A 22,594-nucleotide genomic window follows, 5' to 3' on the forward strand; every position below is an offset into this window, starting at 1 on the left:
AGGGAAAGCTTTTCTTTTATTGTTGCTGATTGTGGCACAACTGTTTCCATTGCACTCTTTCTGATGACATTTCAGTCTTTTCCCTGACTGCCGTAATTTAATTTATTGCTAGTATGTATACATGCATGAATAGTTCAGATTTCATTTCCTAGATAGTAATTTGCACTTCTGGCATTTAATTTCATTTGCTGTTGGGCTGTATGTTTTATAGTTTCTGACTGGCTTTTCCCTCAACAAAACGCTGCCAGCATGAAATAATTGGTATGGGAAAAGACTGCACACATGGATTATGTATAAAGGGACTTAATTGATTAGCTTTGCAAAAGATCCAAGCTTTGCTTGGTGTACATTTGCCCCAGTTTAGTCAATGATAACAAATTTTTATGGATGGCTCAGCACATCACAAAATTGCCTTCTTTTTTCTCATAAGGGTGGATGCCTAGTTTTCCTGGGTACAAACCTACTACACTGCACTTTGCGATTCTTGAAATATATGGCAAAATCTCCAAGTTTTCAGAGTTTTGCCATTGGATGGTGTTTGGTGGGGTTTTTTTCTTTTTTTTATAACTAAGGTGTTCTGTTCTTCTCTGCCTTATTACAAGACACTAAAATGCTAAATTAAATTAGAACTGCTATAGGGTTGCATAACAGTATTGCTTTATCTTTTCAATATAGTCTTTTTAATTTGTATTTGATTGTATAATACTAGAAATTCACTTTGCATTCTATGACAAAATTAGATGACAACCTAATATAAGATAGTGGTAGTTTGCCAGTAATAGAGCAGAGGAAATTAAAAAGTGTCTTGTGTAGTTCATAAAAATAATCAGGTCACTTCTAAAATAATTACTTCATAAAATTACCCAAAGGAGAAGTTCTGCAGAATATTTCTGCAGAAGCTTTTTAAACCAAAGAAATATTTTTTCAGTTTAGACTTGTGAAACGATTCACAGAGTACTATATTTTTTCCCCCTTTGTGCTTTGGCCCAACACTTGAGAAGAGAATTATGAATGTAAATGAACACAAATCAATAGGAACACTGTTTTATTATTTCACTGGGAATTTCTGTACAATTTTAGAGCAACTTGCTACAAGTTGAGCAGACGATTAAGGTTAACCTTGATCTTTAGCCAGCTAGGTTGGCTTACATTCTATCAGCAAGGGAATTAAATTTACTCGGACACATTTTAATTGGCATTTATGCAACATGTACTCACAGATGCTGAATTCATTGAGAAATACTGAGTGCCATCTGTTTAACTCTATTTCCTCTCTATTAAAGTTAATAAAATCAGACCAGGTCCTTCTGGCTTGCTAATATATTTATCTTTCAGAATACAATATTTTAATTACCACATCAATATAGTGTTATTCTCTGCTAGATAATTATTTCTGTGTATAATTAAAAGTAACCTTATTTTCTGTGCTCTTTTTCATAGTTGTTGCCTCTGAAACTTTTACATCTGACATCAGATATCTTTAAAAATACTCGATGATTGTTTCAGTGTTGGCTGAATGTAGGTGCTACTAATAGGCTCACGTGGAAAAATAATTGAAGTTACTGAGTAACATCCAGCCCGTTCCTGAAGAATCTGGCTGCATTTGAAAACATGACTGATTGTTACTGACTGATCATGTTGCCTAAAGTAAACATAATAAATTCTAGATGCATTTTATTTAGGGATAAACAACACATACACACGTTAGTACTCTACATTTATTTGGGAATGTGGGAAACAAAAGGTGTTGATCTTGATAGAGTATGTGGACAGTGTGGAAATACATAAATACATATATATATATATATCTATATATATATCGGTGTGTGTGTGCAAAAAGTACTACTGTACTGATTTCCAACCTCATATGGTAAATGTAACAACAAAAATAAATATTGTGTGCTGTATTTCATAAATGGACAAAGCTGTTTTCAATCCCTGGTACCTCATGTGGGGCTGGATCCTCTTACTGCATTCTAGGCTGTGGTGAATTTAGGCTTAACTGCTGCATTCTGACTCAGGTGGTCCCTGGTGTAAAATCACAGGTGACACAAAGTAATGCTGAATGCAGGTCATGTAATTGCACCTCTCCACTCTTTGGTAAGGAAGTAATAGAGAAGATAGCTCCCATCCTATAAAAAATATGGTTGGTAGTGTTATTTAAGGTTTTTGAGGGTTTTATTTTTCTGTTGTGTTTTGGTTTTGACGGGTTTTGGCTTGGTTTGGGTTTTCACCTGAACACTGTTCATGCACTTTTACCAGATTCAAGACCTTTTCTCTGCTTTTGGCATTTAGAGGGAGAACTGACCAACCTCTCCCTGACTGAAGAAAACTTTTAAGCATTATCTTTAACTTATTATTGCTCCAGAAACAATGGGACATGCTTAAGCACTTTTCTAACTTAGTTTTCAATATTTCTGTTTTATTTTTGCATTAATGGAACTAATGGAATATATGAATTTTCGTGATGAGGCATAGAAGGTTACTGTTCTTCTAATTTAAAAATGATAGTTGTCTCCAAATTAGTTACCTTTCCTTTGCATTCTTGCAGTAGAAGCTGTTTCATGCAGTAAAAGTTTTCCAAACTGTTTAGGTCATACTTCTATTTTTGCACATGCTACTCTTTTTTAGCACTGTTTCTTTCTGCATGAGAAATATATATTTTTTTAAATGATTAAATGCTCCTATTAGTTCCTCTGTTGGATTTCCATGTTTTTCTACTTTATTTTAAATCAGCTTTATAAATTAATTTAGATCTGTGTTATAGGAAAATGTAAAACTTGCAGAGGGTAAGGAGATTAGAACATAAAACACGGAGTATAGCAAGTTAATAAGATGAAAGAAGTATGGTAACATCTAACTGTGAAATCACATACCCTCTCTCTTTTCTTTTCTTCACTATTTTTCCTCTCCTCCCAAGGTTTTCTTTGCAGGGTAAGCTGGCTGATATTTGAAAGTAATTTTTCAGATTATACAGATAATTTGTGACATTTTCCTGTTGTGCTTGTGTTTGTGCAAGGTACTTGCCTTTGATAGTGTGTTTGTGGTGCTGTCTTTATGTAAAGCCTGTTGCAACAGTGCCTCAGCTTTCATCATTTCTCTGTGGTGGGTTATATTGAAATAATAGTAATTCCCTTGCATACTATGCAATTAGCCTTGCTAGGTGATATTGGATCTACAGATTCAGTTTCAAAGGAAAGGTTAAGACACCATAAGTATCTTTTTCCTTTGAAGTACGCTGTGGAGACTTCATCTGGGGATGAAAGGGTGCTGACTTGTAGGGCAGTGGGGGTTTAAGGGAAGAATGCCCATCTCAAATACGGGCAAATGAGATTGTTTCCATCTCTCTGCAAATAGTGCCCTATAAAACAATGATGCTTCAAAGAGATGAAGAGTTAATCAGACAGATGTTGATAGATATAGCAGGTTCACTGTCCAATCAGACTGTAGGGGAAAAAAAACTCAAAACCAATACCTTTCTAATCCCTTCTGGAAAAAAACCCAATCATATAAAATATACATGCATGTAATAGGATTTTCTTGATATATATTTCTTGGTACCAGCAGTGTGAAGCTAAGACTATTCCCACTTGAAAAGTATCTTTTTAATTATCCATCTGTTTTCCCCTTACCTTTCATTATTCTGTCTGAATTGGTGGATCTGTGTGCTTCAAATGGTATGTAGATTAATTTCAGTTCTGGAAGTCTTAAATTATTTATGCTGTTTGGGAATAATGTGCATTCCCATTGTTTACAGCTCTGGTGTTTCTGATTATGTAGCATCAGTCTTCTTTTGCTGAGAGTGTCCTCTCTTGATTAATTCTCTAGATAGTTTGATAATGGCCTATATCCAAATGATGTATATACAAATCCCAATTGTTTCCATGAACCTTGGCAGAGTTTAGTGAGGTATTTAGTACTGGCTTTTTTTAGATGAATATGTATAGAGTTACCCCTTTCCTCTTTAAATTGTTTTCCTCTGAGAGATTAGATAGTTTTGCCTGTCATACAGTTTTATATGTTGGAACAGCAAAGGCTACCGAGGCATTATGTGTACAGACATAGTGATAAGAGAAGTTTGACACGATAATGGGAATAAATGCTAGCGACACTTCTTACTTCTGATAGCTGGTGTCTTTATAACTTTTATAAACTCTTTGGTAACTCTTTTATAACTCTGTTTTTCCCTGCTTACTGTTATACTCTTAAGGGTTCCCATTTTAGACCAAGTACATCAATTCAGTGGATTTGTGGGTATATAATATTATTTCAGTGGCTTTAATAAGGACACAGCTTCTTACCCCTAAAAAATCCAAGATACACAAATAGGTTTTAACATGCAGCAGTAGTGCACATAAATTGTGGGTTTGGTACTACATAGCATTCTAAGTATTTCAGTTCTGAGACAAGTATCTCATTGCAGTGAAACCAACAAGAAATACAGCAAAGAAGACCACTTATATTATATATAAGTATACTTATATGCACCTTACAGTTTGTATAAACACTAGGAACGTTCACTATTTAAAAGCATTTTCTGAACGAAGTAGCTGTAGTGCCTCAGTCTGAAAGTTCAGGAAAGCTTCTTAGTGGTGACTTGTCATGGTAACCCACTGAAAGATGGCAAACAATTGCATTCAAGCACACAAACAGAAGCAAAGCACTTTCTTTAGAAAAGAGAATAAATCTTTTTTTTTTTTTTTTGCTTTAGATTCTCATATATAAATGAACAGGGTGACTTTGAAGATTCTTATTTGCTGACTTGTGTTTTCTTGTTTCCTGACAAGATAAGGCTTGCATAGCCCTCTTGCTCCTGGTGGTTTTGTAATCACTACCCAAAGTCTAAGAAATAAATGCACTGTAATGTGAACTTAAAACTTAATCTGACATTTCTGAGATTGTTACAGTGGCTATTAATAAGGAATTTTTAAGCTATCAGGTATTGTTAGCTCTACTGTATATTCGTTATGTGTGCAGAAAGGAGTTTCACGTACTCCAACCCAAAAGAGGTGTACTTATAGAGAGAAACAGTTTTCCTGAGAAGCAATGTCCACACTGTGCACATTTCAGGAAGACTCCAGTTGGGGTCTGTTGGGGGTCTGTTCATCTTCTGCTCTAGTTTCATCCATCACCCACTGGAGTTTTCATTTACTAGAAAGTCCTGTAACAACAAAAACCTGTTGTCACATTGTGTATCAGAAAAACAAGTGTAAGGATTTTGGCAATCCAGATACTTTTTGGGGGTGGTTGTTTTGGTTTTTCTTCCCTTAACTCTGTTGTTTCTGAGTGAACTATTAGAAGATATCAGTAGCTTTATCTTGCAAGTTTAGTGGCTTCTACATATCCTCTTTACCAAAATTAATAGCAGTTAATTTACTTTTTTAAAACGGTCTTGAAAACATATGGCATTAATTTTTATGCATGTACTGGCAGTCTAGACCAAGTCTCATAATGTTTTCAACCTTACTTTTTGTGCTTAAACATACAGAAAAGAACCAGGCCACTGAACTGACTTGAGAATTAATTCAGAGTTCATGGAGAATTGAAAGGATCCTCGTCTCGCACAATACGACTTTTGCTTTTTCTCTCTATAACAATTCTGAATGGAAATCTAGGAAATTAACCTTTAGGGGCTGCTCAGCATGGGTGGGAATTTAATTAACAGAGTTGGTGGGTCTTTGTAAGAGTGAGTGCACCATGCACTCCACAGCTCAGGTTTGTAGGGGCAAGGGAAATTGAGTGTAGGTACTGCTGAGGGTACCCATATTCATATGGAATCAAGAAGAATGTTGTCTGTTGAATTTTATCCAGACTTAAGTTTCATTGTGTGTAGGTAGAAACACCAAAAACAAGGGGGGAAAAAAGACAACTGTCAAATTACTAAAATTACATGTTAAAATTTCTTTACTGCCATAGTTTCCTGGGAAGTTTTTGAGGATTTGCCCTGTACTGCAGTTTCTCACAGGCTGTGAAAGAAAGGGAAATGCAGTATTTCCCCCAAATGTACTCACCACCTTGATACTTTCTGCCTTTCACAGCCCTTTCCATCACGTTGGTTTGCTTCGCCTTGGATGCATTTGCAAGTTCCCATTTCAAACAGCCTAAGCTCACCTTGCAGTCATCCACTTTCCTTTTGCTTTGGTGGTTAGTGCTGATGTGTTGTCCTGCATGCCACAAAGCCCCTGCCAGCCCACACTGCCTCAGAGCATCCCAAAGTTGGACAGTGGTGGATGCCAGCACCTCTTTTGTTGCTGTTATTAAAGATGCTATCTTCCGCTGCAACACTGAAGTTATGCAACTTAATGTTCCCTGTGTATTAAAGTATTAAAGAAAACACAGGGTAGAAAACAATGAATGTGACCTGATATAAAAGGAAGCATTTAATCAAAATTAAAATCTTCAGTAATGAAATCTGCCTGGCTTTATGCGCGTTTGTGTTCACGCTGAGCATCGCCCTCTGTTTCCTTTTGTTAATTCTGAATCAGACTTCTGGCTGCTGTCTTACCACATGGGGTGATCCACAACTTCGTGCACTCCTTCCTGCCAGCAGTACAGCAGACTCTGCTAACAGGCAATGTTTCTCTGATTTTTCCTCAGTAGCACTTACTGCACATTAAATAGTAACATATTGATCAATTGGCACTTTGCCTTCGAATATCTCATAGGGATTGAAGCCAGCATGAGAGTCCAAATGCAGAAGTACTTTTCTGTGTGATTTTACTGTCTTTTGCCATTTATGATAGCGTATAAATCTCCAAGAGCTGTAATTCAGAGTTCCAGCTTGGTGAATTTGGTGTGTCTATTTGCTTTCAAAACCATTTTTCATTGTTGTAGCTATTAACTTTGCTACTTTTTGTAATGCTCTTTGTAGAATTTTACAATATTTGAAGCCTTATTTTACAATATTTGAAGCCTTCAGATGGTTTCCTAAATTATGAGATGTCACTGTAAATCATAAAGACGTCTGTCTTGAGATTTTTCAAATTCTGAACAATAAAATAATTGAGTGTGTGATATTTTGTCGTGCCTGTGTGTAGTGGGAAAGGAGAATGATTCATTTCTTAGAATATGCCTGAAATAGAACAAATGTTTGCCTGTACCATTTGGGATCTAACTGAAAGCAGTTAATTGAATTAGATGAAGACTCTATTTCTCTATGACCTCTGTGTAAGGCTGTCTGCCATTTTCCCCTGAGGTGATTCCCTGCATTGTTTTCTAAAACCAGCAAAAGTAATTTGGAAAGTACATGATATTTGGCATAAATGTAATTTTGAAATGGTTTATCCATTTCTGCTGTGGCAATCTCTTGTCAATTTACATCTTGAATGTATTAGGAGGTAAAAAACCAAGATAGCATTACCATAAGGATGACGCATTCACACATTTGGGAATGCAGGGTATAACTGATGAAACATCTACTATCTAACTGAGGTATGTCCTGCCGTACAGCAGTCTGGAGAGCTGAACAAAGACAATGGAGCTCTGTGGTCTGTAGATTCTGCCAAGACAATAAAATGGTATACAATAAGAGAAAAATAGAACAGAATGAAAGTGTATGTAATAGTTCAGCAACATTTCTGAGCTGTGTGGCCTTGCTGTAGTGTGTGGCGCCAACAAATGCTGTTCTTAGCTCTGCTGTTATTTAGAGTGAGCCACTCAGCCATATGAAGTGCCTGCATCTTGCCCCTTCTGACTGATGTTTCAGGCTTGACCTCATGTGTAATGGGGGAATATAATTTTCCGGAATATTAAAGAAGCGACTTAGCTGTTTGAGTGTGATAATGATACTGTATATTCTCTGATATTAAAGTGTCATTTTTTTCAACCACTTTAAGAGCATAATGGGGATTTTTTTCATGGAAATAAGAGTTCTTTCAAAAAAATGTTGATGGTAGTGGTATAGCTATAACACCCTAGAATTTGCATGCTAAGCAGAAGGACAGGGCTAAAATTGTTGTGTGGAGGCAGCATCTTTAGCAGAACAATAACATAGGGCATATGCAGATTTAGAACTACTGCAGAAAACTTCTTATCAAGGGCATGGAAATCTTTATTTCTTTGCAAATGTCTCCTCTGATAAGTTTTTGACTCCTTCAGAGTGAAAGGATGATTATAAGCAAATATACAAGTATGGTCAGCATTTAAATCTTTCCCGTACTACAGGAAGTGCTGCCAGTTCCATTGGCAGGTCTCTGGAGCAGTTGCTTCTGCCATTTCAACAGCACAGATTACAACAAATGCGGTTCCTTTGGATTTGGCCAGCTGAGGGATTTTCCATCTTAGGAACTATGGGATGAGAGTAAGTTTTTCACAACACAACCCAGTGTCACTTGCTATTGGAGAGCAACACATTTTAAATCAATTGCAATCTAGCTTCATTTGCCATCTTAGCTTTAACCTTTCATTGTAAACTGGCTAAATGTTTTCTTCTGTCCTTGCTACCTGTATTCCTTTATGCTGAGTTAGATGACAGAGGCATTTCTGGGTTGGTTCTTGTACTCTTTCTTTAAAAAGAATTCTGTTCTGCTTGTGAATAAGTTTGGTGAGTAGTTAAGGAAGACATTGGAGCTCTGGTGAAGTGTGGTCTCACCATTTCTCTTTCCTTGTCTGGTCATTATATCTCTTCTTTGATTTCAGTTATCTCTTTATGATGGATTCTCACCATTTCTCTCCTTGTCTGGTCATTATATTCTTCTTTGATTTCAGTTATCTCTTTATGATGGAATTTGGATGGCCAAGACAGGGTCTTGCTGCAGCAAGTAATCTGGTTCTTTTTCTCCATTATAATCCGATTTGAAGGAAGGCCAGTGCAGCCAACAGTTCCTTGCAAACTAAACATCAGAATCTTACTTTGGAGTGTCGAGAGAGAAATTTTTATTTACAGAATGCCGTCAAATCCTTGGATCTAAAGATGCACACTCTTCTTTGCCTTATGAAAACTAATTTGTGATGTCTGAAAGACAGTTCTTGGCTGAGCTGTGTCTAAAACCCCTTGGTTTGTGTCCATAAGTTTGGAAATGTGCTGTGTTAGTCATGCTGAAAATATTGTCTGTAATCCAGCATGATTCAAATAACCCCAATACAAAATGCAAAATGTACTACTACTACTACCAGAAAATGCCCGAAAATATTTCATATTTAAGACAAGTGAAGGGAAATAATCTCTGCAGTCTGTAGAAATTAATCTATTCTTCCAGGAGGTAAATTCTTAGTTACAGGTAGTAGATGCCTTGTCCTGGAGCATAATATGCGGAAGATGTTGAGAGGGATTACTTTTCCTACACAGTCAGTCAAATTAATAATTAGGTCCCTTCTCCTTATCTATTTTCAATTTTCAATCAAACTAAGGGATACTCTCAGAGCTGCGTGCCTGAGGCATCACAGATCCTTCAGGATTTAATTAGGTTTCCCAGTGCTGCAGCATGCTCTCTGAGGCCTGTCAGTTACCCTTTCTCCCAGGAGTTAAAATTACTCTTTATATGACTTATCAGATTTGGTCATTTAATTGATTCTCAATTCATCATCTAATCCATTTACAATTTCCTTTCCACATGTGGAAATGCTGTTATAGGCTGACAACTATGTTGCCCAGTAAGATTCCAGGCAGTACTTAAAACCCAAATCTTAAATGAGTGAAATAAATTCAGACACTCTTGAGTGGTTTCCATAAATTTTTGTAATGGTTTTCAGTAACTTCAGCCAATGGTTTTTACAGAAGTCTTTTTTCTTTTTCTTTTTCTTTCCTTTTCTTTTTTTTTTTTTTTTGGATCCTGCTTCTTAAGCCTGCCTTTCTTTCTATTAACAATTGCAAGTTTCTTAATGGCAGTAATGAATCACAATAAATATATTTACTTTAAACTCTTTCTGTGCAGTCGTAAGTTTATTGCCAAATGCCTAAATATTTAATTGCTTTTGCAGTGTAACATACTGCTTGATTCAAGCATATGACTTGTATTTGCCATCAGCACCTTTTAAATATGTGATCCAAGTGGTGCAGCAGTCCTTGATTTCCTTCTATTTTAATGGATTAGAAGCAGGCTGGTCTTTTATTTGCTGATATGTGTTGCTGAGCGTCTTAGGGAAGGACACTTTTCCAGAGATGGTAATTATTAACCTTCAGTAGATATGAAGATCCTAATTTGATGATGCTGTGCTGAATCATCAAATGGTTTAGGTTGGAAAAGACCTTTAAGATCATTGAATCCAGCTGTTAACTCAGCACTGACAAGTTCACCACTAAACCATGTCCCAAGTGCCACATGTGCACGTCTTCTAAATCCCCCCAGGCATGGTGACTCCACCACTGCCCTGAGCAGCATATTCCAATGTCTGAACACCATTTCAGTGAAGAATCTCTTTCCCAATACTCAGCCCAAACCTCCCCTGGTGCAATTTGAGGCCATTTCCTGTTGTCCTGTCTCTTGTTACCTGGAGCAGAACCCAACCCCCACCTGGCTCCACCCTCCTGTCAGGGAGCTGTAGAGTGATAAGGTTTCCCCCCCCCAGCCTCCTTTTCTCCAGGCTGAGCCCCGCCAGCTCCCTTGGCTGCTCCTCATCAGACTTGTGCTCCAGACCCTTCCCCAGCTGCATTTCCCTTCTCTGGACACTCTCCAGACCCTCAATGCCCTTCTTGGAGTGAGGGGCCCAAGACTGGACACAGGATTCAAGGTGCCACGTCATCGTCATTGCCACGTACAGGGGGACAGTCACTGCCCTGATCCTGCTGGTCACTGTTCCTTATTCAGGCCAGATGCCATTGGCCTTCTTGGCCATCTGAGCACAAACTGGCTCAAGTTCAGCTGCTGTCAACCAGCATCCCCCAGGTCCTTCTTCGATGGGCAGAGAAAAGGCAATCAAAACCATAATTCTTTAGAGAGAATCTGTTTTACAACAACTTAAAGGTTACAGTAATTGAGACAGGGAGACAGTACATTTTGCTAACATTTTAGAAGTGTGATCTAATTTCACTGCTGCTGTTTTGTACATCTATCACTACTGTTTAACTCTATTGTCTTGGTTCTGTTTGTCAGTGCTAAAACAAAGCCATGTTTCTTTTTTGCTTTGACTGTCTGTGCTCTCTGCTGATGTCATCAGCCAGGTGGTACTAATAATGTTAGTACTAAATTACATAGGCTAGTAACACGAACTTAGTGCTGCTTTCTGACACCTTTAATCTGTTAACATCCTTGCAGTAGAATGTGGTACAAGATTCAGTAAAATCTTTAGCAGATCTGCATGTTTCATGAGTAATAGGCAATTTCCCATTGCTGGAAATTCTGTGTTACTCTGCTGGGTAGTAGGAATGCAAATTTTCTGAACTAAAACGTTCCATGTATGCCATTCATGCTTTCATTAATTCTTTAAGTAATTCTTTTTCACTCATTCAAGTTAAGTAATGCTATTCTTCAGCACTCCTTAACTCTTCCAAATTTAAATCACTGTTAAAATTTCTACATGCCTCTTGAAATGTCTACCAAAATCTTAAAAGTGGTGTAATTTCAAATTTAAAAATAAATCCTTGGCAATATGAGAATGAGCGTAATAATAAAAGGCATTTCTTAAATTGTTTCAATGTCTCGAAGAAAGGCCTTTGGAAAACTTCTCTTGCATTCATTAACCCTTCAGTATCTTCCATAGTGATATCATGGAGGAAGCATTTATGAACGAGCTGTATAAACTAAATTAGTTGATCTCAGTGGTAATAAAGTAGAAAAAACAGTTGTTTTACTGAGCAGTTTTAATGGTTGTTTCCTTTCACTAAAGGAGATCTTGAGATAGAAATATATATAATGTTGTGATGTCAATTATGTAGACCCAGGTAAAGGTCTGAACTAACTCATACATATACATATGACTACTAAGCAAAAAGCCATTTGATTTTAAAGTGCTTTTGTTTCTTCAGACTCTGAGGGTGGTAGGGTTTGCTAATGGGCAGAGTTCAAAGCCAAGCAGGACAGCACTGTATGAATGCATGATGTTGAATGTGTTGTCATAAATGTAGAGCTGAGGCTTAAAAATAGATTTCTGCTGTGATGATGTCAAGTGGTGGTCATTGCTTTATAACCGGCCTCTTTGCCATGAGCAGCCTCCTCTGTCTGGAGACCTGTTTGATGTGGATTCTCAGACTGTGCAGTCAGAGCTGCTGTGGTTGGAGCAGTGGCCTCATGTCCAGTGCTTCTGTAGCTTTTGAAGCTCAGAGAAGGCTGAGGGAATATTAGAGATGTGGATACTGAACTGATTGGCATCTGCTTGTCTGTAGAAGGCTTTCAGTCTGACTGAGCAAGGGGTAGCAAGAGGTCAAAGTGCTGCAAGGTAGGAGCAACATAAGAGAACTGGAAATGATGGGAAGTGAGGAGCCCTAGGCGTGCTGCCTGAGACTTCCAGCCTCTTGGAGCCTTGTAGAAGTGTAGACATCTTTTGAAACATTCCATACAGCGCTGCTGGACTCGGTCACTGCATAAAATTATTGCCTGCATTACATGAGTGGTCTTGTTAGATGATCACAACAGTAATTTCTGACTATTTATAGCCCTACTCCTTCTGTTCCATTTTAATGACTGTTTAACACCAATGTTAACCTGGTTTTAACACCTTCAGAAAGGAAAAGAAAGCATTTTTTCAGGGAATAAGTTTTTCCTTTAACTTTTTATGACTGCATGGAGACTTTTAGGGAGGTCTCTTCCAAAAAAATATTTCTCATTTGTAAATGATCAAGTTTTTTGGTCAAACCAGGTAACAGTTTAATGAGGTCTAAAATATTATATGGTAACACATGGGCTGACTTAAATTCGATAATGCATACCTTTTTTTGTTTCATTTTTGCTTAATTAGGTGCTCTAACACTTTCCTGTTAGTGGCACGCATGTATTAAAAATTATATCCTGACATCTGTATAAATTTCATGCCAGCAAAGTCTTTAAACAAGGTACCATAATTCTGGCTGATGCTTAAGTTAGTTGTAATTAAAATTAAGCACCTGGTTTGAAGCACTGTTCCAACTGACAACCATCTTATATTTGAATGCCAAACATGTCTGGTGCTTCTCAGTAAATTTGAAGTACATGTTCAGTAGGTAGTGGGGAAAAGGGAACATTGCTGATCCTAAATTACAGGAAGAGTTCTGCTTTTGAATAACAGCTCAATCCTGACTAAGCAATAATTAGTTTCTCTTTGATTACAGCTTCATGGGATTAGATGATTTATATAACCTCCTGAATCCTATTTTTGTTTTCCTAATTTTATAGGTTTTTAAAGCAAGCTCTCATTTTTGTTGTTTTGTTCATCATATTTTATTAGTCAGATGAGGTATTAGGTGAGAACTTAGTTTGTAAATACTGCTCTTTTGTTGGGGAGGAAAAGGGAAACATGGAAATACTTTATATATATGTAAAGGAATGAAAATAATAGAATTGGTGGGTATTAAAAAAGATTTAAAATCTATTTCAGTTTTTAACAAAATTAGCCAAAAAGGCAGGGCAGCGGGCCATTAAGGTTGCATAGCTCAGCTTTAGCTTGTTTGATGTCAGGAGGGTTTTGTTTGCTGTTGGAAACTTGCTCATTAGCTGAGGTCTAGTTGTTTTTCAAAGAAATGTGATGAGTATTTCTTCCATTTATTTCACTTTCTTTTTCCACCATTTTTGAGGCACCTGCTCTTACTCAAAGAAAGATTCAAATTATCTTCATGCTGAAAGAGTGGAGCTTGTTGGGATCTCTTCTGTTAAATAATTGTTTCATACTTTGGCTCACCATCTCTCTAAGAAGTAGACTTGCAAAATAGTGTGTTTTGTGTGGGATGGTGCAAGAGAGTTAATGGAAAGCAAGTCTGAGTGATGCCTTTTTAAAAGAATTGAAATGGATTAAAATTGCCTTGGTCTGATTCAGAAACTTGCACCACAAGCATCATCATTTCCCTCTTCCTCTGTTCACTGAGTTGACTATGGCTATAAGATCTTGGTTGATTAGGGATCCTGGATATATTTTGCTGCAGTGCTTTGAACTGTGCATGAGGTGTCTGGACTAGAATAGACCTGTAATCAAAATTTTCAGGAAATTTTCTGATTTCCAGATCTTAAAAGATACCACCTGTTAAGGCATGATATCCACAATGTCTGATGGTAATTACCTTACAAATTTATTCTTTTCAGGTATTGACTAGAACTTTCTGGTTGGTTTATTTTATCTTGTGTTTTCTATATCCCTTTCGAATCACAGTTACTTAAAGATTACTGCAACAAGAATCTTTCTGAATTATCTACAGTTTATATAGGCAAAAACAATCCTGCCTACCTTCCTCTCATTTCACCCAGTAGTGTCTCCCTACTCTTTTTCATAGAAGGCAACAAAGGAAAAAAAAAAACACTGGGTGCTGCATTTTGCAAAGCAGTGTTTTGGTGCCATCTCTACTTAGCAATAAAAATTTATCCTCAAGTGGTTGCCAGTTCCCTTATTCTCTGAGAAAGAGTCTCTGGGGAAGGTAAAACTCTTTAATGAATTGAAGAGTACACGATATGAAGTAGTTGTGTGAGAAGTTGACTTTTACATGGAGCTTTTGAACCTGATTAGTTCAGCATGTTCACACAGAAAGATCATGGAGTTGTCCCAGCTGTGCTGTGATGATGGTTACAGTCATTCTTCATTGTATTTCAGAAAATATTAGGTAAAATGCTAGAAAACCGTAACCAAGGTCTGTCAGAAATGGGGAGGAGGGTGTTACATCTATGAAGATTCTTAAAAAAAAAAAAAAAAAAAAAAAAAAAAGGCAAATGTCCTCTTGATATATCTTTTTTTCATTCCAGCTGCATATATGTAGAAAGAGGTGAAATTTCACTGTTGGGTGACAGAAAGCATTTGCTTTAGTGGATTGCAAAGTATGCTTCTAATATAACTTAAAAAGGAAATGTTTTCTCAATTTACAGTGAGCCTTGACTGTGAAGGACAGCAAAGAAAAAATAAGGGTTTTTTCAGTAAGGGATGAAAATTTTAGATTTATAACTTCATGCAATATTGCCAGGGCCTGAGGCAAACAAAACAGAGCATGTATCTACTTTACAGCTGCGAAAATAATTGCGATGACTATCTGTGGAGTAATCTCTAATGGATTACATTTTGTTAGCATTTCATGATGTGATGTTAGAGCCAAAATAATTTATAGTAAATGGGAAAAAAAATACTTGTTTTGAAGTATCTGTGGCCTGGACCTTTGATGTCCTCCTAGGCATTCTCCTAAGAACTGGTTAATTTGTGAAAGGTCTTGGTTTGCAGGCAAGGTACTATGCTTGTAAAGCTATTATAAGACTAAGGAGTGTAGAAATTACAGAAGTAATTTGGTTTTATTATGTAAGTACTGGACTTCTTTGTTTCTTCAGGGGTGCTAAAGCTATCTGAGGTGCTATCTGATAGTCTTTTCTCTTAGATTTATGAGGTCTTTCAGACTTGAAAAGCACTTATGCTTTATTAAGATCACTTGATTTAATTTTTATTAAACTTCAGGCTGCTTCTTTTTATATGTATCTTAAATTTATCCAAATGATACAATCTTCAGCAGTAATGAGAGGCTTCTTACTCATGGTCAAAACACTTTTTTGTGTTGCAAAAGAACTGTGGCGTAGCAACCTCTTCTGCACTTTCATGTGCTGTTGGCACTGGGAACTGGAGCTATGGGAGGGAGGGGTTAGTAACTTAGGGCAACTTCTGTGTCCTCTTCTTTTAATGTTCTTTAATTTGGAGAAGTGATTAAAAAAAATAAAAAAGAAGTAATAATATGTTCAGTGGCTCCAAGCCAGTTTAAGTCTCTACGGTATTAAATAGAAAAAAATTCTTGGACTTCAGTAGAAGCAGTGTCCAGCTATCCATTTGCAGGATATGGTTTACAGTGATCCATGTGTCTGGATGTCTTGAGGGTTGCTTGGGAACACAAGAAATTGTCTCTGGCTGTTAACACCACATTCAATGTGAGCGGAACAAGGATATTTAATGTTTTCAGTGTCTGGGAGAAGTGTTTTAACACTTCCATAACCAAAAATTAATCCGAACTATCCAATTTTCGTGCATCAATATGTAGGGGGATATAGTAAGGAGGATATAAGAGAATGTGGGTTAAACTTAACAAAGTTTTGTTGAAAGCAGAGGGGAATTCAAAGGATTAGTCTTTTGACCTACCTTTCTGAATAACTTAAAATGACATCATTCCCCTTTTTAAAAACATGATGTTATAGCTGAAAATATTTTCAATTTTTTTCCCAAGTTCACAGAAGGAAAATATCCATGCATTTTGCCTTTTAGAGAGAGAAATACTTTGCTCTTGATTGGAGCATGCTTTCTCAGGCTTTTGTACACTAAGCAATAGGTGCATGTTTTATTTGTTGGGTTGGGTTTTGGGTTGTTTTTTTAATAAACTCTCTGCACTAGGTTTGTTCAAGAGACCTAGTCTGTCCAAGAGAACATGTTCATTCAAGAGCACCTCGCTGTAGACTTGACCTCCAGGGGTTCCTTCCAATCTAAATTATTCCATAATTTCTTCCTTAAGTCCTATAATTCTGTTCTATTAGTATGTATTGTTAAAGTGATATAGACATGTTATCCTTGATTATACTCTTTCAGAGCAACAGTAAGTACTACTTCCAGGGCATCCAGGAGTTTCAATAATTGAACTGAAATATTAGAAATTTGTGTGCTTCAGAATGGAAGGGGATTAGTAAATTCAAATGTTTGGTGAGATCTGTACTATATTTAAGTCTTTTTGACACACAGATGTTCTTTGTTACTTCTGGAATTTATGTCCTTTTTCTACAATAGTGGCAAAATATTCTTTATTTATTGTTTTTGATTCCGGCCTACACTTCTGTATCAATGTGGAACTTTCCCTGTCGTGTATTACGTCATAATAAAAGCAGGTGTGAGCAAGGTATATATACCTCTCTCCCAAAGCAGGTGACCCATTTGCCCTCAGACCGGCATGAAGGACCTTACAGAGAGGGATGGTTTGGTGGTAGCACTGTACCTGTAAGAACAACCACATTCCTTAACAGCTGACAATAAATCTCACCTCCCTTTGAAGCAGCATTAACAACCAAGCCCCTATTCGGTAGTGAATGTCCATGTATCTGGGGTCCATGGCTTGGGAGGTATAGATGTATTTTTTGCTGAAGCTTCTTGGCATTATTTACTGTTGACACAAGATTGTTGCAGGTAGCACGAGTGACATACAGCTCTGTAAAAATCCTGAGAGCCCTTTGGTTGTAGTGTGCTTTTCCATTAGCCTACACTTTGTTCAGTGTGGATGGAGGAAGGGCAGTGGAGAGGACTAGAACGTTGTATTTGTTATCATTTGTGTTATTTATTTTTAGATTAAACCTAATGCCACTTACTTGGCAAGGCTTAGGAATGCCGTTCTTCTGTTAAACGTGTCCTTGTGTAGTGGTCTTCTGGGCACAGTATGAGGTCTCTCCTCTCCTAGAAAGAAAAATAATCACACAGCTATTGATAAAATTCATAGTGGATGACTGGAGGAAATGAGGAGTTTCCTAGGCCTGGGCTGGGCCAAATGATGAGAAAGAACAAATTCTAGTAATGAAGGTGCAATAAAAATGTTTCTTGCTGTGTAAAGGTGGTAAAATTGACTTCTAAATAAAGGATGTGATCCTGGCTTAGACTAAGTGATGACTGCGAGATCAGGAAAGATTTTTAATATTTTTGCTTTAAAAAGACACAAGCCAAATTGCAAAGATGAGTTTGGCTAAGGCTGGGCCAATGTTTAGTGATTGGTAATGTCATCAAAGAACTGGGAAGTTTAGTTAGTTCATTAATTTTTGCCCTAAATTCAGGGATGGGTACAATTCATATGGCCAGTGGCCAAACTTTAACCATAAACCTCTGAGTTACTGGCAGGCTGACCTTGTGTCTCAGGAAAAAAGGGACAGAGAGCAACCTCTGCAATTCTTACCCCCAAGTCACATTCTACCTGAGCAGAAGTTACTGTGCCATCTTCAACTGTAATAGGAATCACAAAATGTTTTGTTTTGGAATGGACCTTAAAGGTCATCTCGTTCCAACCCCCTGCCATAGGCAGGGACATCTTCCACTAGACCAGATTGCTCAGAAATTCATCCAACCTTGGACACTTCCAGGGATGGGGCATCCACAACTTCTCTGGGCAACCTGTGCCAGGGCCTCATCATCCTCACAGTAAAGAATTTCTTCCTAATATCTAATTTAAACCTGTTCTCTTTCAGTTCAAAGTGCCATTGGCAAACTTGCTGGAGGTGCCCAATCCCACCCATTGATCCCATTGTCCATATACCAACAAAGATGTTAAAAAGTGCTGGTCCCAGTACCGACCCTGAAGAACAGGATTTGTCACCAGTCTCCACTTGGACATTGAGCCATTGACTGCAAATCTTTGAGTGCCACCATCCAGCCAATTCCTTGTATACAGAGTGGTCCATCTGTCAAATCCATGTCTCTCCAGTTTGGAGACCAGGATGTCATGTAGGCCAGTGTCAAATGCTTTGCACAAGTCCAGTAGATGACGTCCATTGCTCTCCCCTAATTCACCACTGCTGTAACCCCATTGTAGAAGGCCACCAAATTTGTCGTGTGATTTGCCCTTAGTGAAACAATGTTACCATGTCACCTCCTTATTTTCCCTGTACCTTAGCATAGTTTCCAGGATGATCTGCTCCATGATCCTGGTGGGCACAGGGGTGAGACTGACTTCTGTGCTCACAGACTTTATGCCAAGTGCTACCAGTGAGGCAGCTCTTCTGTGGGAGCTCTCTCAGCCTCTTTTACTTGGCTTGTATGTTGGAAGTTAAATTAGGGTTGCACATGGGTTTTCTGTGTTACTGCATGGAAGTACTAGAGACCATCAACAGATGATATTGATTAACTGATCTGTTCATTGATATAAAATACAATGACAACAGACACCATTAAAGGCCAATACAAAACACTTTGCTGTGCCATTAGTATATTGTTGAGTAATTTGTTTGCTTCATTGTCTTTATTCTTTCAGTTCTACGGGATGACTTCAGACAAAATCCATCAGATGTCATGGTAGCTGTGGGGGAACCTGCAGTGATGGAATGCCAGCCCCCTAGAGGTCACCCAGAACCCACTATATCATGGAAGAAAGATGGGACCCCTCTAGATGACAAAGATGAGAGAATTACAGTAAGTATAAAAAGTTTTTCCAAACAACATGAGAATCAACTAATCTAAAATTACTTGTGTCTTGAGCATGTGAGCATCTGGCTGTGCTGTCTTTTCTAGGATATGTCCTTTCCTTGCCTCAGAGGCAAGGGCTAGTCTGCATTTAGCTTGGAATGTAACCTCTCATCTCATCGTACTTCATTGCAGGGTATGCATGTTTGTTAAAGAGGCCTAAGCAAAACCTGTGTTCTTCTCTTCCTCAGAAGAATTAGAAGCTTGTGGAAATGAAATTCATTATACTCATCACTGTCCTGTAATTTTCTTACCTTTTATCCACCTACAAATTTCTTCAACCTGTAATACCTGCCTTCTTTGGTTGGAAAAAGCAACTACGAGTAGTCTTGTTGAGATATTCTTTTGTAGTTCTGTTGAAAATAATACACGCAGAAAAGTTGTGCATTGTATTAGAAAGGATAAAAAGGGTTTGGGGATATAGACACATTTCTTTGGAGAGATAATGGCTTATCCTGCCATCTCAAATAAATCTGTTTTCTCATTAGAGGTGTTGTCATACTCATTTGTATCTGTAGCTTGCTGAATACAGTGCATGACTATTCAAGAGTATGGATAAAGCAGCTTCTCAAATCATAAAACTATCTTTTTCTTTTTAGTTTCTGACATGTGAAGCAATAAGCTAGTGAGCCTAATGTCTTGCAGAAATGGCAATGAAAAATTGAGTTCAAAAATCGCGTATTTGCTGCCAGCATGGAGACGCAAGAAACATGTTTCCACAGGAGAGAAACTGTATCATCTGAAAGCACATACCATCCTGTTGGTGCTAGAAAGATCACTAGTGTAAAGCAAGATCAGAGGCACATACCATTTACATGCCTCAATCACATACTGAAATGGAGGAAAAGTTTAATGAAAATACTCTTAAACCCCAGCCACCTAAGTATAAAATTACCAGTTTGATTTGAGATTGAAATTGCCTGTTATTCCATTTATGTTTTACAAACAAGACAAAGCCCAGGCATTCTGCTGTTGTGGCGTATACATACATTTCAATTTTTAAGTACCCTACCCAACCTATACTGATTGCTGGCTATTAACTCTGTTCCTCCAATCTTACTTGCTAAGAACTTGCAATTTCCTTTTCAAATCTCCTTCCAACCATGACAAGTCAATTGACCTGAGATAAAGAGAAGATTCCAGTGCTACCTGTGGGATTTTTTTCCCCAGGAAGTGCTTTCTAAACTTGCATTTTCTATTGCTATAGTGTATTCTCTTGAAGGATTTTTCAGGTGTTGCCTATTAAGTACATTTCTTTTGTTATACATGAAAACTGTTCCAGCTGCTGGAACAAAGACATACCCAGAACAAGAGTAGCTATCACTGACTGGCAGTGTCACCTGTAGTCATTAAAGCTGCTCTTAGGATGAAATAAAGCCCGTCAGTTTGGTTTTATTTTCTGGTGTTTGTTTCAAATACTCACCCACACAGTATTCTTTCACCATGTCATCTGGCAGAGCTATCGTGTGTTATCAGCATCTCCTGCCAAAAACAAACAAATGGAAGTGAGTTTTGATGTAGGTGTAGATACACACTTGCTTCAGGTACCCAAATGAGTGCTTGTTTCCAGAGGTGTAAACAACAGAGCTGCCATAGCCCAGCTTAGCCGTGTCCATTGACATCGTATGTGCCTGGCATTGTCCTGAGCAGTGCTCTTGATACTATGGGTGCTTCCTCACACAGGCAAGAGAGAGCCTGAAGCAACATTGTGATGCAGATTTGCACCTTCTTACAGCTGTAGCAGGATCTTGCCAAGTGGATGAATCTGCATTCAGATGTACCTCTTTACAGCTTTGCAGCAACATCTGTATGATCTTGCTAGTGGCTGGGCAGGGAGGGGAGACTGGGACCTGGAATGGACAACCTGCTAAAGGGCAGATGGGAATGAAATGCTAATTGTGAAACTTGACTTAGAATTATTCCATTTCTGTTCATTTATCTCTTTAAAGGCATTTCTATTTCAGTTTGGCAACACGAATAAAAAACCCCTACAAGAGTACAAAAGCTGAAATAAGGATGAATTTGATGCGTTTTAAGTGACAGGTTTCTTTTTCTAATTAAGCATCTATATATAAAATGAGCACCTACCTTCATGTGGCAGCAAAATTTTGATTGACTCAGTGGCAGTACATTTCCGTAATACAAGTGTGACTTTCCTCTTTCTAAGCCATGAAATTAGCATATCAGGAAATGTCAAACTATATGTCTTGGTGTTCAATACATACGTAATACCAGTAGACCTTTAACAAATGAAAAAGCTTTGGTGGCTCCACTTCTAAAGCATTTCCAATTGTTTTCATTCTTATAGGTTTGTTGATCTTTGACTCGCAGTTTTAAGAGTTCTGTAAGTGTCAAAGGCTATTAGAAGCATTTCATATTAATGCTTTCCTTTCTGACAAGAGATTTAAAATAAACATTAAGACAGTACTTTTTCTGAATAAGGAGTGATGCTTGACATCTCTTTTTCTGTTCATATCTATATTTTCTTCAAAAAGATGATATCTTCATGAAGCAACCTTATTTTTAATATTTGGAAGCTTTTTTTCTTCTCTACTCATAGATGACAGTATCATCTATGAGACAGAAAAACTGGACTTTTCAGAATGAGCACTAAGAGTGCCAGAGAAACAGAGCTGGAAGCTCCATTCCTGGCTGAGAGTTTGAAGTAAAAGATGTAGCTAAATAGCAGATAAATAAGATCCAAGTTAAGGCATGACTTCCTCAGGAATGCAATAAAAAGAAGATATTATTTTATCCTGGGTAGAGTTAAGGAAATCAATGTGTTTATGTAGGTGAGATAATAAAAATCAGCCTTTTCATATTTTTGGTCCATTGGTAGGGCAAATAAATGCAATTTGGAGAAAAAATTTTGTATGTCTGTCAGGTTATAAACTAGTGAATGGAACAAATAGGAAATGAAAGTTAAGGGTGAGGGCAGAGCCATCTGTGAAGGGGATTATAGAAGCAGAGATTTTATTTGAGCACAGCTCTCCCAGCAGTGCTCAGTTTCAGAGACCTGGTATAGGCTCTTCAGTGCACAAATGTCTACTGGGTGCACCTGATGGAGAATCATCACCAAACTATTTTTTCTCTCTACTCTTGAGTGTGTTGTCTATAAATAGTTTTCTCAGTGCATTAGGGCTTATGAAAGCAAATGCTTGATCTGGCTAATCCCTCTCCCAATATTGCAAACGAAGCTGGAACAGTCTTGCCTGTGAAGCAATCACTTACCTTTAGCTTAATTTATTGATTTGAAAAGCAGTTATCATGAGGACAGAGCAGAACTAGTGTGATTCTGTGCTCATCTAGTTAATTTTTCTCCTGGGATTACTGTGGAATGAAGAATCCCTGCTGTAATATATATATATATATA

The 22,594-nt window shown here is 37.6% G+C and overlaps 1 protein-coding gene across 8 annotated transcripts in view; it reads left to right on the top strand.

The window, feature by feature from the left end:
- Nucleotides 1-22,594, top strand: part of ROBO1 (roundabout guidance receptor 1) — a 704,028-nt gene that overhangs the window by 572,662 nt on the left and 108,772 nt on the right. For all 8 annotated transcript variants that reach the window (XM_008631567.2, XM_017731506.1, XM_017731505.1 and 5 more), the window contains one exon: nt 19,013-19,170. In XM_008631567.2, the coding sequence (XP_008629789.1) occupies nt 19,013-19,170 (158 nt within the window). The remainder of the gene's footprint in view (nt 1-19,012; nt 19,171-22,594) is intronic.

This window comes from Corvus brachyrhynchos, unplaced genomic scaffold, assembly GCF_000691975.1.
Source record: "Corvus brachyrhynchos isolate BGI_N302 unplaced genomic scaffold, ASM69197v1 scaffold152, whole genome shotgun sequence".
Taxonomy (NCBI): Eukaryota; Metazoa; Chordata; class Aves; order Passeriformes; family Corvidae; genus Corvus; species Corvus brachyrhynchos.